The sequence below is a fragment of the Periplaneta americana genome, chromosome 6, assembly GCF_040183065.1.
Source record: "Periplaneta americana isolate PAMFEO1 chromosome 6, P.americana_PAMFEO1_priV1, whole genome shotgun sequence".
Taxonomy (NCBI): Eukaryota; Metazoa; Arthropoda; class Insecta; order Blattodea; family Blattidae; genus Periplaneta; species Periplaneta americana.
The window spans coordinates 92,369,455-92,385,138 of NC_091122.1; the positions used below are offsets into that span (position 1 = coordinate 92,369,455).

The 15,684-nt window shown below is 35.0% G+C and overlaps 1 protein-coding gene across 1 annotated transcript in view; it reads left to right on the forward strand.

Moving 5' to 3' along the window:
* LOC138701502 (sodium channel modifier 1-like) overlaps positions 1–15,684 on the forward strand; it is a 38,877-nt gene that overhangs the window by 14,355 nt on the left and 8,838 nt on the right. The window contains exons 4-5 of the mRNA XM_069828453.1: positions 6,477–6,565; positions 13,344–13,532. Of these exons, the coding sequence (XP_069684554.1) occupies positions 6,477–6,565; positions 13,344–13,532 (278 nt within the window). The remainder of the gene's footprint in view (positions 1–6,476; positions 6,566–13,343; positions 13,533–15,684) is intronic.

The following is a 15,684-nucleotide window of genomic DNA, read 5'->3' on the forward strand; positions in this document are numbered from 1 at the left end:
AATAATGTCCGACAGAAATAGTCTTTATATCTGTATTATGAACTGCAGTGAATTATAGAGAATTTCTTAAACAGGTGTTAAAAATGTATAGAGAAGTAAGAAGGGCGATTTTAACACCTTCTTAGTTAAATTAGGTGAGTAAAACACTTTGTCACCTTGAATAGCTATAATGGATGGCTGTAGACATGCAGACGACACAAGCCCACATGTCAAGAGCAAAAACTCTATGCCACAAATCCAATCTTGGCTGATCAGCTGGTATTACACTGGAACTTCTATTATTGTCATTTCTACTAACTGTTATTTGTATTTCAGACTCTAAATTCTATTATTGTCTAAATTCTACTAATTATAATTTTTGCCAGATCATGCACTGGTACATTTCTATTGAATTATCATTCACTCAATATCGAGCATCCAGTTATATGTCAATGTGTTCAATTCTGTAGGTTCACTATTTTTATTATATAGGGATCTATGGAGGTGCCAGTTATAAATTTCATTGTCATAGTCGGTATACAAACATAGTGGACTATTGAAACATGTGATTTGGTTTATTGAATTTTATAATATTAAGCTTTTCTGTTAAAGTTCCATAAGAAATGTAATGTACTGTATTACAGTATTAGTTTTTTTTATTTAATTAAATTAATGTGATGGTGTTCAAGAATAGCATTTTTCTAATACATAATTTTGTTTATAATTGTAACGTAATTGAAGAGGTGGATTCCAAAGTGGCCTAAGTCCAAATGTCAAGCTATGAGAAAAATGACAAAAACTGATAAAATAATTTTCACGCCCTCAATCCGTTCAAAAAAACATATGCAGACACTAAGTCAAACTTAGGAGAGTCTGTTAAATAAATTTACACAGTTATAATAGGCTTGAAAAGGATAAATTAAAATTTGAATAAAGCAAATTAAATCTACTCATTTTCCTTTATTGTCTCTCTTGTTCCTTTTCTCATTCTTCCTTTTTCTGTTTTTTTCTACGCTCTTTAGCGTTTTCATTTCTTTCTTCTCTTTATTTCATTTCATACAACTTCATGATCTTCAGAGTGTTTCCTTAATTTTTTTAGGACTATATTTTGTTATTATTACTATTATAATTATTATTGCTGCTGTTCTAGTACCTCTCATGACTGAGCTGTGATCAACTGACTGCATGTATTATCTGACCCTAGCTCTCTTTTCCACCTTACAGTATTGAGAACAATTAATTTACTTTCACTTACCTCTTGTGTGTGAACAGCTAATTTTCCTGAACTATTTGGAAATTGATGGGTCTTAATTTGAAATCAAAAGCACACAATGACATTTTATTTCAAGAACCACTGGAAGATTTTCTTTGTCATTTCTTATTTTGTACAGAGTAACAAATGAGGCAGTACATTTATTATCTGTGGAGAAATGTTTTACTATGGGTAATTAATTGTTGTATATAGAATTAATTATACTTTTTTTTTTTTTTTTTTTTTTTTTTTTGCGAATTCTTTTACAGTCCAGAGTCCATTCTCCCCATAGAAGCTCTCCCTCCCATCCAGGCAAAAGCCAGGTATAGAGAGGAGCGAAAAAGATTTTTATTGTTCAACAACTACCCTGACTTTAAACACATTTGTTTAGTGTGGGTGAACTACAGAAGGGATCTCTAATATGTATGAATGGTATTGTTCGTAAATAGGAAAATAATAAAATGATTACAGTATACACTATACATAGCTATTGGGTGTAAGTTTGTGTAATATTAATTACATATATCTACTTCAGCCATACAGTTTGTAAATTATATCTAGACATTGGATTTATATGCAGTGCATATTAATTATTAATTTTCTTTACATATGATACAGGTACTGGAATCTTAAGTACAATTTACATTCTTCAGTTTCCATATGTAAAGTTTTATAGTGCATATATACTGAGCAGTCCACACCTGTGGAGTAACAGCTATGCGTCTGGCCGCAAAACCAGGTGGCCCGGATTTGATCCCGGTCGGGGCAGGTTACCTGGTTGAGGTTTTTTCCGGGGTTTTCCCTCAACCCAATATGAGCAAATGCTGGGTAACTTTTGCTACTGGACCCCGGACACATTTCACTGGCATTATCACTTTCATCTCATTCAGACACTAAATAACCTAAGATGTTGATAAAGTATCGTAAAATAACCTACTTAAAAAAAAAATATATATATATATATATATATATATATATATATATATATATATATATATATATATATATATATACTGAGCATTCCTATGCAGATCGTTCCCACACACCTTCGAGCTAACAAAATCTGTTGACAGGCAGACAGATCCATTCACTCTGAAGTTTTAATAAAAATGAAGTCAAAAATTAAATTTTGTTGGACACTTTTTATTAATATTTTTCTTATATCAATCACTATTATATATGAACACAATGTTCTAGAGAGTATTGAATCATCACTATGAACAATAAATGCAACAAGTACCATCATATAAGCCAGCAGAACATGACTACCTGGGACAGTCTGCATAATATATTAGGAACACTCTGTATTTGTATATTTAAGCAATGATAGCATATTTTACATTTTCGGCATATAGAGTGAGGAGTATTTATCGTGATCTGGAGATAGGCAGTGCCAACTGTGACTAAATTATCACGAGGCATGTGCCTGTATCCCTAACACTGATACAACACTTACAATAAGAGTTGTAGAATTTGTACTTACCTAGGTAACATTCACTGTTCAAAATGTCTCCCATTTGCTGCAACACATTGTTCACATCTTTTTATGAAATTGTTACTCCCTTTCACAAAGATCAACTTTTCCATCTATGACTTGGTTCAGATCCTACAGCACAGAAAAACCTAGAGTTTTCTTCAACCTACTAGCTCACTGTCATGTAATAAACATAACCGACAGTACTGGTATGCCACAGTTTTAGAAGTTGTGAGACCGCTGTTTATAACTGAAAATGTTGATTGTTGGTAACAACAGATACATAGCTAAGATGTTATGTAATATGCCCGTGTGTGCACCCCAACTCCTTGCATTAGTGTCTAGCTGCTGCTCAGCCAGATAACAGTTCGCTACCTCAGTTCTGTATTATGCATATAGGAGAAGTTTTTGTAATACAAATAAACAAATACATGGGTCACTCGAAAATTAGTGGGAACACTTTAATTAAGATCGAAAACCTATTTATTTGCAGTTTACTTAATTACAGTTCTCAAAAGTAATCTCCTCCAGTATCGTGTAACTTTCACCACACCTCTGGAAAGCGATGGATGCCATTGACAGCATCACTTTGCTCTGAGTTCCTAATTGATTGATCTACAGCTGTATCTATTTCATCTTAAGGAAAAGGTCGTAGTTGCAGGGACTCATAGAATACTGAGAATAATTTTCTACTTCCACCTGTTAAGTAAATTAGCCACTTGGAATGTGACAAGCACTATCGTGAAGCACAATGCGATTAGTATTCAAGGGATTTTCATGCTTCCAGCTTCGAAAAAGTGACTGTAATATGCAGCATCCACATGCATTCCAATTGGAACAGAACGAGTGATTAATACACCTACACAATCATAAACAGTAAACATAATTTTGAAAGAGGCCTATTCTTGTCCACAATTTTTTATTAGGGTGTTGCAGTTAACAGTTGTATTATTATAACTATTGCATATAGAGTATAAATGAGATATTTACATTATAATTAGAGATAACACACATAAGGCACTGCTCCATCTCATAATACCAGCTTATATTAGTCACTATTAAGTGAGCTGAATATTAGCAGTGTTGCACTAATTTTCAAATGATCTATATAAAGGTAAAATACTACATTTAAGCTGAGAGAAGAATGGGTTTGAAATTATCTTGAATGCAAGATGACACCTCCTGAGAGTGCCATTTTCTCAAATTTGCTGCCATATCACCTGATTTTTAGATGTTAGTGGTGATTCAAATCAATTTCGGAACCTCATGATGTTTCATCTGGTACAACAAGAATATTGTACTGATATCTCAACAATGGACTTCGTTTCTAATGTGCAGCTGTGCACACACGTCATAATATATTACATGTGCGACCCAATGCTGCATACATACTTAATTTTAAATGTTGAGTTAGGCTGTTAGACTTTGTTTCGATATATTAGTTTCTTCATTGTTTGGTTAGTGAAGTGGTGAACTTACATGTTATCATATCGCATTATAATGCCAATAGATGCCGTATTTAAATGCTAAATTAAGACTAGTTAAGAACTGTGAATTGTCAGATTTCACGACAGGCAGCAAAGATATATTTTGTCGATTGTGCAGTAAAGCAATTTCGTGTGAAAAAAATCTCCTAGTAATGCAGCACTTAAATATCAACCAGCATGTTGAGGCAGAACTCAATACAAATCTTACTGAGTCAAGTCTCTTTTAAATCATAAAAAATGTGATCTATTTAGATCAGTAATTATCGCAAATATACAAATACACATTCAACCATATCAGTTTCTGCTGTTTCTTGAAAAATATTGAAATTGTGCTGTTCCAACAGAATATACTCTTTGGAAAAACTGCTTAGAGAACGGCTGCCTTTTTACAATAGTTAAAGAAATTCAAGATAATCTGAAAGACATCTCATATGGAGTGTTGTCGCCATGTGACTTTTTTCACAGGCATACTGTAAGAACTTTCAGAGGACGTCATTTGATCGCTTAGAGGATCTTAGTGAAAACTGACCATTATACTGTCATATATTTTGTTAACATGATCTGACTGAGAGTAATGTAGTCAGAAGGAGATAAAGACAAATTTTGTCTTTTATTGGCAGGTGCTGCGGCCTATATGTTACTACTGGTTGCTTCTGCATAGAAAGTACTTCATTCAAATCTGATTCACTTCATTTATATTGTGCATGGGCTTAATAGAACAGCAAGGATGATTAGACAACAGTTTCCAAAACAAACACTTTGATATCTACTATTAAGAATGTGTTTGTAAAAGCTTCTATTCGAGTATACATCTATAGAGAAACTGTCAGATCTTTCACTGCTTCCTGAACATATACTTACATACTGGGGCATGTGGCTGGAATAGATACTGTTCTCTTTTATTCTCATCATTTCAGTGTAGTTAAAGAAATTGTTGACAGCCTATGTCATTAAAATGATGCCGTGTCAATTCAACATTCACAGGAAATTAAACATTGCAGAAAGATTTGGCTTTAATGAAGATATATTTCAAGACTTTGCCTAAAGCAGTGAAGAATGAAGATACGTTGTTTGCCCTTATTTGAATCCTTAAAGTAAGCATAACCTTAGGTTGTGTTCCCTTCAAAAGACGCAAAAAATATTAATGAAAAGCTGGATCCTATTTGTTTCTTTGACTAATTTATCTTTTCGTATTCCTGTTTATTGTGAGTAGTGGATAAATGGGGTTTTACTTCATTATTATCTTTTCGTATTCCTGTTTATTGTGAGTAGTGGATAAATGGGGTTTTACTTCATTATTAATATTTCTACTTTTTAACTTCATGCTCATTTCTTCCATATATATCTTACTCATTGAGGAACTTGGTGAAGGTCGTCCACACTAGAGACTTTCTCTTGCTCCAGTCTCTTGCTCACTAACATTAATTAATTTTATTTACAATCAACTGGCACCAGATTGGTGGCAGAATAAAAAGTATGTTGAAGTTTAAGTATGGATGAAAAACATAAATTTCTCAGTCCTTCAGGAATTATTTTGTTTGGATTATATATACATATTTTTGAAGTGTGTGTGAAATACTACATTTATGACGTTGAATCTCCATTCATAACCTAATGAGGAAGAAGTTTCTTAGGTTCAGCTTTGGAAACATATCTTTTCGAGCTATTTATAACAGTGGAAATAGTTAAAAGAAAACTGATTTCGAATGGCAACTCACTGTAGTTCATGAGAGACATGTACAGAAATATCTTTGGTCCATTTACTGTATGTATAAACTTTGTTTTGAGTACTACTTTTCATATATGTGGCAATTTCATCAAAGAAGAGAGTACTTGAATATGAATGAAATCAGTAGGTGTTTGTTGGAGGTGGTTTCATTCCAATCGAAAGAAGTGTGCAACAAAAGTATGTTTCATTGCAGTGTTAGTTATTTAATATTCTATAAGTCAAGAGTCTGAATAGGAATAGTGTGTTGAAATAACACTAAACTAAATAAAAATGTTTTTATCATACTAAACTGAAGCGAGCCAAAACTACTCAGTATTTGAAAGTTCCTCTAAGTGCCTGTATTCAGTTTCATGAAACCGGCAGTAAAAAGAGTAGATAATATGAAGGAAGTGATGTTATAACAAATGATGTATCTGTCGATGTGAAATATGAAAATGAGAAATTGTTCTACAGCGATTGGCTCTGTGAAGCCAGCCTGATTCTTATGAAATTGACCAGTTTGATGTTGCTTCCTTTGGTAGTGATGATGTGCAATTGTTTGATATGTTGGCACAGGTTGACATGCTTGATATGCTCTCAACGACCGATCTTCGACACAATCAGTATGCTTGCCATTCATCGCAAAGGCAAGAAGCATGTCAATGGTATGTACATACAAGAGAAATAGTCTTAAAGAATTATGTTTGTTTTTTTAAGACATTTCTAAAGACCTGTTTTTATTTTATCCCTGCTGTAGTATTAGAGCTGAAACTCCAAATAGGTCTCATTGTTTTATTGCAGAGTGATTGATAAATAATTTATTGGCAGTGTTGGAGCTTGCTTTTGAGAACATTCTGAGTAAGAAATTTTATATCAACATGAGCATAATTCCGAATGCTTAAGTAGTTTATCTCATTTTTATAAATATCACATGCAATGAATTTGTTTCCATTGAAATTGGGAGTGAAATTATTTAAAATATGTTGTAAACTTTGTGACAACAAACTGTTGGATACAAATATGTCATTGATAAAATGCTGCTTATTTTATGCTGTGTGGAATAATTTGACAAAAATTATTATTTTTTAAAGTAAATACACAAATATATTCTGCAATTTTAAAAGACTTCAAGTATTTTGTATAATGAGCAGTATTTCTGATTTAATCATTGAGCTCTGTTTTCACAGGCGATAGAACTTGCAACATGTCTATGCATTGAAGAGCGAAGAGTACGATTATTATTTCTCTACTCCTCAATAAAACTATTTGTCAACTTGAGCCATGTACAAGGTTCATCCAAGAAGTAAGTTCCATTCGCGTCCAGAGATGGCATGACTAGTTGGACGGGAATACGCATGTGTAGCAGTAGAGAGGAGGTGTATGGGAATAATGCAGTGCAGTTTGTCTTGTGATGGCAGTAGTTGTTGCACAACACTAGGAGAAAATGGCTGCATTGATATTGTCTCCCACCAGCTGTGAGATTTGTGCAGTTATCTGATTTTTGCTTGCTTCGCAGCTATCTCCAGCAGAGATCCACTGCCAATTGTGCAACGTGTATGGATCCGACATTATGGTCAAACCATTGTGGAGGCAATTCACTGAAGGCCGAACAAATGTGCACGACGAAGATCGTAGTGGCCAACCATCCCTGGTGACTCCAGAACAGATGGAAAGTGTGCGACAATCAATTTTGCAGAACCAGCACTTCACAATTTTGGAACTCTCTGGTCAATTCCTCCAGATGTCTCGTTCACTGCTCTACGAAATCGTCTCCTGGTGGCTGGTTTTCGAAAAGTATGTGCAAGATGGGTGCCAAAGTAGCTGACAGATGAACACAAAACGAAACATCTGGCCGCAGCATTGAAATTCCTCCAGCGGTATTCAGAGAAAGATGGCCAGTTTCTCATAATGTTGTCACTGGGGATGAAACATGGGTGTCGCATGCCACACCAGAAACAAAACAACAATCCATGCATTGGCTGCATAGTGGTTCACCTGTGAGGACCAAATTCAAGCAATCTCTGTCAAAAAATCATGTGCACTGTCCTCTGGAATCGTTGTGGTGTCCTCATGTGCGAGTTTTACCGCGAGGGGAGACCATTAATGCTGAGCGGTATTGTCAGATATTGCAAAATCTTAGAAGGGCGACCCAGAACAAGAGACGTAGATTGCTAAGAAGACTCATTACACTTTTGCAAGACAATGCAAGATCCCATACAGCCAACACCATACGAAATCTGTTGCTTCATTTTGGATGGGAGATCTTCGACCATCCACAGCTCTGACCTCGCGCCAAGTGACTTTCATCTATTTCGTCTCATGAAGTGCTTTTTTGGCAAGAAAACATTTCCACGATGACGCTGAGGTACAGATGGCAGTGACTTCATGGCGACAGACTCCTATGATACAGGGATACAAATGTTGATGCACCGGTATGGTAAATACCTAAATAACAGTGGTGACTATGTTGAGAAGAAGTCAGTGAATCTCTGTAAATGGTGCAATAAATATTTCTTACTTCTTTATCGGCCATTGGAACTTACTTCCTGAATGAACCTCGTACATCTTTAATTCTACAATCTACAGACAGCCAGTTGAGTTGCATGGCGTATTTCATAACTGTGGTGTTTTCTGTAGTTGTATATTGAGCTCACTGAATTTAATAAACATATATTATAGATGTATAATTTATTCAAAAGAACGAAAATCAGCCTACAAAATGCAGGTGGTCACAAGGACCCTGAATTCCAGAAGACATTGAACACTGGAAATTTTAACATAGGTTTACATAATATTTTAACAATGATATAAATAAAATAGTATTTAAAAGTGTCACAACTTATTACAATAATTTAGGCATAGTAAAGATGGCTATGTAAATTACACAATGAATCTTTAATAATAAGAAGAATAATTTGTCTAATATTCTGTGAGGGATGCCGAGTTCCAGGTATACTCAGTTACACCCAGTGAGGGAAGTGGGGAAAAAAAACCAGAGGCAATATGCTACCCCAAGATTTTCCCCTGGCATACCTCAATTTAAAAAAACTCATACCCCTCCCTAACAACATACACATGCATAATATATACAATGAATTGTTTCGTGCAGTCAGTAACGCGAATCTTTGAAGCTTATGCAACACATTAAATTTCTCAATAAAATAATTTCAAGTTACTTCAGTTATTTACTAGATTATTTTGCAGTGTCCATTGAGACATCATTTAAAATAATGTTAAAGCTTCAAATCCCTTACTTAATTATTAATTAAACGCGCAACAACAATAAAAATGACATAGTCACTAATTGGCAACAATGGTTACCACAAACTACAGACCACAGCCTTCCATACTTGAAATACTACTGTTGTAAGAATTCGAGGTTGAGGTTGACTTATCAAATAAATGTGTCTAAATACACGCTGAATACAGTTCCAGAAGTCTGTGGTTTAGATCTACAAATCAAACAGATAGTACTCTTTGCTGTGAAGAAATGTATAAACAAATTTTTACAGATCACATTTTTTCAGTGACTATGTCATTTTTCACTAACTTTATGTTTTATGATCATAGAAACTAGTGGCAGTATTCCGTACTGGCACATACCGTCTCACTTCCCTCACTGGTTATACCTACTTGGCTACCAAATCGTAATCCTCTCACAGACCAGCTCTCTGGATTGATGCTGTATTTATCACTGAAGTATGGTATACATGGTTCATGTATAGATTTTGTCTTTAAGTCTACCTCAGAAGCTGGCTAATATTTTGCTCAATTCTGATGGTATGATCTAGAATTAGGGCCTTCTGCAAGCATATTTTTATTGCTTCGTAATTAATATCAATACTTATTTATTATTATTATTATTATTATTATTATTATTTTATTTTGTTATATAATTGGGAACATTAAATCCAGATGTTTGAGATGGGGAGGGCATGTAGCACGTATGGGCGAATCCAGAAATGCATATAGAGTGTTAGTTGGGAGGCCGGAGGGAAAAAGACTTTTAGGGAGGCCGAGACGTAGATGGGAAGATAATATTAAAATGGATTTGAGGGAGGTGGGATATGATAATAGAGAATGGATTAATCTTGCTCAGGATAAGGACCAATGGCGGGCTTATGTGAGGGCGGCAATGAACCTCCAGGTTCCTTAAAAGCCAGTAAGTAAGTAAAGTTTCTTTTGATACGATGAAAGAGTAATGGAACGGAGAAAAATTCTCTCCGGGGGCCGGGATTTGAACCCGGGTTTTCAGCTCTACGTGCTGACGCTTTATCCACTAAGCCACACCGGATTCCACCCCAGCGTCGGAAGAATCGTCTCAGTTTTAAGTTCCAACTCTTGGGTTCCCTCTAGTGGCCACCCTCTGCACTACGTCATAGACATCTATGAACCTAGGACCGAAGTCCACACATGTGCTGAGGTGCACTCGTAATGAGTGACTAGTTGGCCGGGATCCGACGGAATAAGCGCCTCAGCACATGTGTGGACTTCGGTCCTAGGTTCATAGATGTCTATGACGTAGTGCAGAGGGCGGCCACTAGAGGGAACCCAAGAGTTGGAACTTAAAACTGAGACGATTCTTCCGATGCCGGGGTGGAATCCGGTGTGGCTTAGTGGATAAAGCATCAGCACGTAGAGCTGAAAACCCGGGTTCAAATCCCGGTGCCGGAGAGAATTTTTCTCCGTTCCATTACTCTTTCATCGTATGATGACGCAGAATATCTGCATGGAAATATCATATGTACTTCGGTACATTATAATAATATATATAAAAGTTTCTTTTGTTATAGGACTGTAATCTTTTTTCTTTACTGAAAATGACCTCTTGAGTTAAACTCTGCCAGTGCCAGTATAATTTGAATAATCACTTTCTACTTCGAGTTTTCACTACAATAAGACTCCTTTAAAAAGGAAAACTTCCTTCCCTACAGTGTTAAGTGTCAGAGAAATTCTTCGAATCATAATGGTATGACTATTGATTTCGGTCATTTGGCAGAAAATGAGATTCAAGACTGGAAAGCTGGGGTTCAATTCTGGAATTTTTTTCTGTCATTGCAACAGTTTTAGTAAATAAGCATTGTGGGTTCTTTCCCTGAGATTGAACTAATTTCCATCTTGTGCTCGAAATACATGGGTATGCTATCTCCTTGCTCTCCCTCAGATGCTTTCATGACATGCACATCATTAACCTGAGTAGTCATTCTTGGTGCTCTAATCATCATAATGCTAGTATCAGCTGAAATGATGGATCTTTAGGTGAAAAAAATTCTAATTGCGATTTCCATCGGCAGAGAAAGCAAAGTCATTGGTTTCAGGTAGCAGATTTACTGTGTAAAAGATACCTTTGTTCACAAATAAAACAAGGAAATAAAGGAAAATCCTACTTCCATATCTACCATTACTTCGGTTCTCAACTCTTGGCAACAAATGCCATGACAGTAACAATTATGGAGACTTTGATAGAAAATGGTGAGAAAATGTTGATTCAAAATCCCACAGGTCCACTCTTTTCTATGTATAATGTCTGCTGATGTACAAGCAGAAATTGAAAATGAGACCTAGTCAAGAAGAGCTGTTAATTTCGTTCTGAAGTGCTCACATTGGATGTAAATGAAAATAGTGCTGTAATCACATGATCATCAGTAAATATCTCCAATATATTTTAATATATCACACTGTAACACTACGAAAGTAAAGATTTTAAGTTCTTATTTTACATTCCTGAATTCAGAATTTGAAGAAAGGTATCATAATATAGCACTACTAGTCAGAAGTGGCAACTGGACTGAGAATGATAATAATTCTCCGTCATCATTGTTTTTCTTCGTCAGTTGCCATTGAAAGATATTTCTCCTGCAACCATTGCTTTCCCACCTGCTGTTGCCATAATACTGTATTTCTTGCGACAGTCAGATGAGCAGAATTTTTTTTTTCAGTACAGAAACTTGCTTTGGTGGGAATGTATCACGAATTTATTAGTTGCTTCAAAACACTAGAACAGATGATGGCTAAAACATGATCATGTTCATTTCCCTGAACCATGTGTGAAGCAGATAAATGGAGAGAAAAGCTTTGATTGGTGTGGAGCAGCTGAAGGAATGCAATGTGAAGACAAAAATTAATGGGGGGAAGTGTGCAGCTCTATTTAGCCACTAGTCTGGATAGCTCTACCATAGTGACATCTTGTACCAGGTGTAAGAATCATTGCGTATTTACAGAGCTGTGAAGAGACACAACTTGGTGTGACATATAGTGACATTATTGCCTACAGAACATTCTAAAAATACTCCCTACAGTTTCTGTTGAGATTTTTATTTATTTGTTTTGCTTATTGTTAGATTACTTTGAATTCTAATATCATTTGTGAATCAGCACAGCTTTCTTGAGGAAATTGTAGAAAATTTTGGAATATTCTTCAAGATTCCACGATATTCTGTTTGTTCTCAGTTACTCAGAAGTGATAGCAAAATGACAGTTTGAAGATTTTTCCAACAAGAAACCCACATCACTCTTAAAACTGTATTAAACATAAATATATAAATAACAATTATATAGTAATTCTTTATGTACATACAATGAATATATATTAAAATTAAACTGGTAGTGAATTAGCAGTCACATTAAAAAGCAATGATTATGTATGTGTATGGATGACTGTAACTTTACTCAAAAACTGAAACTACTCTCCAGCTACGAAACAGACTTTGTGTGGAAGAAGCCGTGCATTCCGATTTTTTTTTTAACTTATCCTGTACTTTGTGTGGATGCTATGCATATAATAAAGGTGACTAAAGGTGCTAACGTGTTAGTGCGGATGCCATTTTTTCTGATAAAAATGTTTTTTTATTGTTTTTAATTAAACACTAATCCAGTAGTTCGTAAAGGTTAAAATAGAGTTTGCAGATTACTAAAAATTCGTACCATGGTAATAATAAATGTCCATTTAGCTTGTTTACGAAACAAGGAAAGCCGAACTTTTAAAAAGAATATTACATTAAAATTAATACACTGATTAGTCACAAAACATTATCCCATGATCTGGTTTGCAGCAGAAGGCTATTTTCTGTTTTGCATCACTACATTTCTTTACAGTATCGTCACTGCTTGTTAAAGCTTCACAAGTGCTTGTACGGTCTATATTTGTTTCTTCTAATTCATTACATAACACACATTTCGAAACATAAAATCCTCAATCTATATTATTGTTTTGCAGGCAATCATGTTCTGTTAAGTGTAGATTTTGCAGCTGCTCATCTGGGGGGTAATCACAGAACGAATTTCATATTTCAACAGTATGTTTGTGTAACATAAAAGGGGAGGAAAACATTGAATTTGCAGATATTTGATTAAACACTTTTTCATTGGTTACAGCTTATTTTTATGTTTTTCAACATGAATGCTGAAGTTTCTTAAGGTTTAAGCTGATTTGAATTGTTGTAGAGCTGAGCAAGTATTTGCTGCACAAGCGCGAGCTGGACTTGAAGAAGCTGAAATTGGATCAGAGACGGTACCTGCGCACTGGCCTAGTGGATGAGGTAATGGGCTGTGCTCCCGTGCAGCAGCCTCACAAGCTGCCGTACAGCAGAGGACATGGCATGCAGCGTAAGACCATCCTGAGCATCCAGACTAGTGAGTATCCAGTACCAGCAGACTCAGCCAAACTCTTGTATCAGTCATGTAAAGAAATGTATTGGGGGCATGGGGACGTGGAAGCGTGAAGTCAAATGTCTCATTTTAGGAATTACAAAGAATGCTTTTTTTTTCTTCATTTTTTGTTCATCTAGAAAACGAAAGATGATGTTTTGGTGTATAACAATCTCATTTATGGATCATTCTCCAGGAAAGGTGCATTTTGGAAAGTAATGTAAATTTACAATTAGGATAAAAACACTACTCAAACTCTCACAGATTACATCCCAGTATAAAAAAAAACTGACAAATTTATCAAAAGAGAATTACATAAAAATAATAAAAACAATATTACTAGTACAAAACCTGAAATATTTCATCAAAATTTTACTTCCAAAGAATTAACTCTAGTTATACAAAATTTAAAAACCAAGAAATCTCCTGGCCCCAACAACATTTATTCCGAATTTTTGAAACATCTGGGGGAAAAAGCCAAATCTGTACTTTTATCCATTTTCAATTTACCATGGAACACCTCAATTCCTGCAGCTTGGAAAAAAGCAATCATTGTACCAATTCACAAAAAAGGGAAACCTGCTCATGATGTTAATAGTTATCGACCAATAGCATTATTAAGCATGATAGCAAAAACCATGGAGTCCATGATCTCCAACAGATTAACTTGGTATTTAGAATCCCAAAATCTTTTATCACCAAGACAAGCCGGCTTTCAACAACTACACTCTACCAATGAACAAGTCATACACCTCGGCCAAGAAATAAAAGACAGTTTTAACAAGAAAGAAGATACCTTGGCAATATTTATTGACTTTCAGTTAGCATATGACTCTGTTTGGAGAAATAAATTATTACTAAAACTCCAGAAATTAGGTATCTCCAGCAAGATGTTCAGATGGATATCAGAATTCCTTAGTCAAAGATTCATTGCCACTAAATTCAATAACTCACTTTCTAGTTACAGACAAACATATCGAGGTCTACCTCAGGGCGCTGTTCTCAGAGGAATCAAACTTTAAAACAGCACTATTTGCAGATGATATAGTTTTGTGGACTTTCGGATCTTACAGACATAGAGACAAAATTAAAAATTCTGCTCTTAAAGCTCTAACTCAACTACATGAATGGAATACATCAAATTTGATGACACTCAATTTAAGCAAAAGTAACTACCAAATATTTTCACTTGGTAAAAAAGAAAGAGAAATCAATATCCAATACAATGGCCAACACCTTCCTAGGACTTATGAATCCAAATATCTTGGAGTTATTTTCGATAGTAAATTAACATGGAGCAACCATTTGAAATACATTTCTGAAAAAGCTCGTAAAAGATTCTCCCTTCTAAAAAGACTAGCAGGAAAGAAATGGGGATGCTCTAGGAATACTTTGAACACAACATACAAAATGTTTATACAGCCAGTGCTGACAAACTGCGGAGAAATTTTAATTACTTCACCTTTCATAAACGAAATAGAATATGTTCAAAACCAAGCTCTCAGGCTCATTACTGGTGGAATCAAAACAACTCCAATAGATTCTATGAGATTCCTCACTAATATTAACAGCATCAAAATGACAATAGAAGAAAAAGCACTGATTCAGTATGAAAAACTTATCAGATTACCAGGAATCAATTGGCTTTCATACAGACCTCTCTGTAGATTGAAAACTCAAAAAAGTTTCATATCCATAGTTCAAGAATTAAAAAAGAAAATCAATATCCCGAATTTGAAAGAAAACTTACAAATTAAACCAAACCCTTTAACTCTAATAAATATAGAATATAATCTAAATTTAACAGAAGAAATACTGAAATCAGAAGTAAGCACTGAAATACTAAAACAATTGTCTTTAGAGACAATTAATATTAGGTACCCTCCACAAAACTGGCTTCATTTATACACCGACGGATCCTTGATCCCCAGAGAACAAGGTGCCGGTGCAGGTGTTACGTGCTGTCTCTTCTCATTTTATAGATCTCTTGGATATGGAACAACAAGTTTTGATGGAGAAATCGTTGCAATAAGTGAAAGTCTCAGGAATCTTCTATTTCACATCAATAAATTTAAGAATGTAGTTATATTGTCAGACTCCAAAGCAGCTATTCTCTAAACACACACCATCTCAAACA